The sequence below is a fragment of the Pygoscelis adeliae genome, unplaced genomic scaffold, assembly GCF_000699105.1.
Source record: "Pygoscelis adeliae isolate BGI_AS28 unplaced genomic scaffold, ASM69910v1 Scaffold113, whole genome shotgun sequence".
Taxonomy (NCBI): Eukaryota; Metazoa; Chordata; class Aves; order Sphenisciformes; family Spheniscidae; genus Pygoscelis; species Pygoscelis adeliae.
In genome coordinates, this window is record NW_008825108.1 from 1,941,404 (window position 1) to 1,944,766 (window position 3,363).

The following is a 3,363-nucleotide window of genomic DNA, read 5'->3' on the forward strand; positions in this document are numbered from 1 at the left end:
CCTTCCCCTCTCCCCCCGCCCCACGCCTCCCCCCTCTGCTGCGCCGCGCTAGGCTGGGCGGGGAGGGGAAGACGAGCCCCCGGGGGATGGGGAGCTTGCTTGGTGCCCTCTGGCAGCGTTACCGTCCCCCCATGCATTCCCGGAAAGCTCACGTGCATGCTCAGCGTTAAATCTGAGAAGGGGCCTGTTTTAACCCAAACCGTCCGCCTTTTCCTGATGTCCGGCTGCATTCGGCCCGTCTCACACCCACGGGACAGGTCCCACGACGCTGGGCCGAGGGGGACCTGCCCGCGGGCCTTCCTGGGGTCCCCACAGCCCCATCGCTCCTGCCCCTCTCTTACCATCCCATCGGAGCAGCTGGAAGTGGGGCTGGTCGGTTCGGAGCAGCTCTGTCCCGGCAGGTGATAGTAGTTTTCTACTTGTTCCCTCAAGAGCTCCTGGAGGCTTTCGATGTATCTGATGGCGTTTCTCAGGATCTCTACTTTGGGGAGTCTTTGGTTGGGGTTGGCAGTGGTGCATCTCTTCAGGGTCTCAAACGCCTGGTTCACTTTCTTCAGCCTCCTCCTCTCCCTCATGGTGGCCGCCTTCCGCCGGTCCATTGTGGTGGATTTTCTCTTGCAGGCTTTGCAAGCCCACATGAGGCAGTGGCCGGCCTGGTGGTGGCCAGTGGGAGCTCGGACATGCTCCTCTTCCTCGGAGCAGGCGGGCTCGGGGGGCTCGTGGGCGCCGAAGGGAGGCAGGTCCCTGGGCTCGAAATCCTCGGGGAACTCGCCCTCCGGGGAGGAGAGGCAGGAGCTGTCATAGAAGAGCTCGGAGGGGGAGAACTGGCAGCTGTCCATCACCTCCATCCCTGCAGCGGAGGCGTCAGTGTGGGGCGGCAGCCACCGGCTCTCGGCGAGGCGCTCTGCAGCGCGCTGGGGCAATTTCCTCAGTAATTAGCGACCTGAGACGAAGTGTCCTTCGGCTGATGCGGGGGGCCCTTATATATACATGTAAAGGGAGGCTGGTCCGCGGCGGCCAGTCTTTATTAGCATATCCCACCACATCCCCTGCCGGGGGCTGTCTGGGCAAGCCCCCTCCAGCCTCCAGGAGACAATTTGCTCCGCACCGCTCCTTTGGAGAGCGGTGAGCTGGGCGCTTCTCTAATGTGCGACCTCCCAAGAACCGGTTGCGACCTCTCCGAAGTTTAAACCAGGTCTGGGAATTTGCAGTTGTGGTATGGAAAGAGAAAGAGGGGCAGTGGCCGCGCACGAACCGCTGACATTTCCTGCAGAGCCGTTCCTCGTCCCTATGTTCCCATCTCCCATCGCACGCCGCAGCGGGAGGGACGCCGGCTCTCCCCGGGGGGGATTAACGTAGACACCACCACCAGCCCCCCAGCACCTACAGTGTCTACTTGCGTATCTTCGCTCCCCACAGCCCGTGGTCCAGGTCTAAGCTGAAACAATTTATCCCTCTTTTCAGACCTAAGATTCGTTCGTTTATCTTGGGGAGAGTTTTGTCCTGTAATTAAAGCTGTGGCACCAACCGTTTAAATTTACAAACTAGAGGACAAAAATGCACAGCTTCGTGTGGCCAGGAGAGACGAGGAGGGGGGGAAGCCCAGATTTTAGTGCTGTCGGATCGGGTGGCAGGGAAAGGTACTCACGAAAGAAAAGTGTACGTATTTGCTCCGAGACAAATCCCCTTCCCATTCTTTCTCCTACTCGTGTGACCTGGTGCTGCTAGAGACACAACAGTCGAGCAGTGCCTTGGGCTTGCTAATTTTCTGCTTTCAGGCAAACTTGTACCGTTACAGATGCGTCCCAGCTGCCAGCGCAACAAACCCCTCCTGGAAGTGTAAAATGTCTAACCCCGCAATCCCTAAGTAACTTTACACAAGTCGGGGACAAAAGCTTTGCAGAGCTCCAGCCGCAGCAGTAGCTGAGCGGAGCGGTGCAAGGGTCATTAGAGTGGTAATGAAGCCATTTAACAGGCATTTGCTAACGCGCAGGAATCCTTTGGTTTCATCCAGGTGGCTTTTGTAGTTGAGGAAAATATTATGAGAAGGCAAAGGAAACCTTCCCTACCTGGGAATAAAATTATGTGACCTAGGTTAACTCAAACGGAGAGCAAGTGACCCAGCCGCGGTTCAAACGCTACGGAGCCGGTCTGTGTGCCCAGGAAAAAGGCGTCTTCAATTAGCCTCTCTTCAGGAAGAGGTAATGCGGAGGGCATGTCGATCCGGTTGTCTCAAGGAGCCGCTCTTCAAGTGAGCAAGGCGGGTAGGGAACACCTCCTTAGAGAGGTGTCCTGCACAAGCGCACACCGCTGGAAAGCCTTCCGATCCGCCCGGAGGAGGCGGAGAGCCGTCGGGAGCTGCGGCTGGGGCAGGGGCTGAGGCTGGAGAGACCCCATCTGCTCCCTGTCGTGTGTGTGTCCGTGTGTGTTCCCTCCCCCCCCCCCAAAAAAAAAAAAAAAAGCGGATTTCCACTCTTAGGCTAAAATTTTTCCTGAAGAAAACATGCACAGCACACACCCTTCTTCCTACGAGCGGATACATAATTGTCCAAAGGCTGGGGAAGGCTACATCTGCGCTGCTTCGGTTTATTTGGGGCCATAAACGGGGGGGAGCCCCCTTGAAATGAATACTGTAGGAAAAGCAGAAAGTTGATAAAGGAGTAAAGTTACAGAAAGGGGAAAGCTCAGAATTTCAGGTTTCTGCCGCTCCGAGCTGCAGGTTGCTGTTTAGTTGGGCCACATCTGAAACACGGCAGTTCCCTGTTGTTTTCCTAAGAAACCGTCCCTCAGAAGGGCTTCTGCTCGGCAGTAACTTGAACTCTTTACTGGGCTGCGGCGTGCACAGGCACAGTTTGATTTACCACGTTTGCGCTGGCTAAAATAGACCTGTTTACAGATTTATGCTTTGTGCACGAATAAACTTCATCTTTAAAGCGCCGGTAGCAGTTCTGTTCGCCCTTCGGGGCTTTATCTCCAAGCATGCACCGTGGAGCTCCCGGTGCACAATGCCAACCCTCCGGGTCCCGCTCTCCTGGAGTGCAGAGCTTTAGCTCGCAGCTTTAACTCCCGATCCAACGGGGCTGGGGTTGTTAAGAAACATGTCTTTTCCCAAAAGTATTTGAGGAGCTAGGAAAATTTGTTTCCTTTTTCCTTGAATATTTTGGGGGAAGGGGAAGAAAGGATGGAAGAGCCTGTCGCTCAGGAAGAAAAAAATCTGTAATTAGTATCCCTTAAGAGCCCCCGGCTCCTCTGGTAAAGTGATCTCAAAACAAATTTGCAAAAGTGCAGTAGGCGAGTGGAACTAAAGAAAAGGGAGAGAAAACACAAACTACAAGGTTGGCTAATGAGGCTGCTGGGGAGGAC

The 3,363-nt window shown here is 55.4% G+C and overlaps 1 protein-coding gene across 1 annotated transcript in view; it reads right to left on the reverse strand.

Moving 5' to 3' along the window:
• The window catches only part of MYF5 (myogenic factor 5), a 5,932-nt gene extending 4,980 nt beyond the window's left edge, over positions 1-952 (reverse strand). The window contains exon 1 of the mRNA XM_009327657.1: positions 123-952. Within this exon, the coding sequence (XP_009325932.1) occupies positions 123-848 (726 nt within the window). The 5' untranslated portion in view covers positions 849-952. The remainder of the gene's footprint in view (positions 1-122) is intronic.
• Between the last annotated feature and the right edge of the window lie 2,411 nt (positions 953-3,363).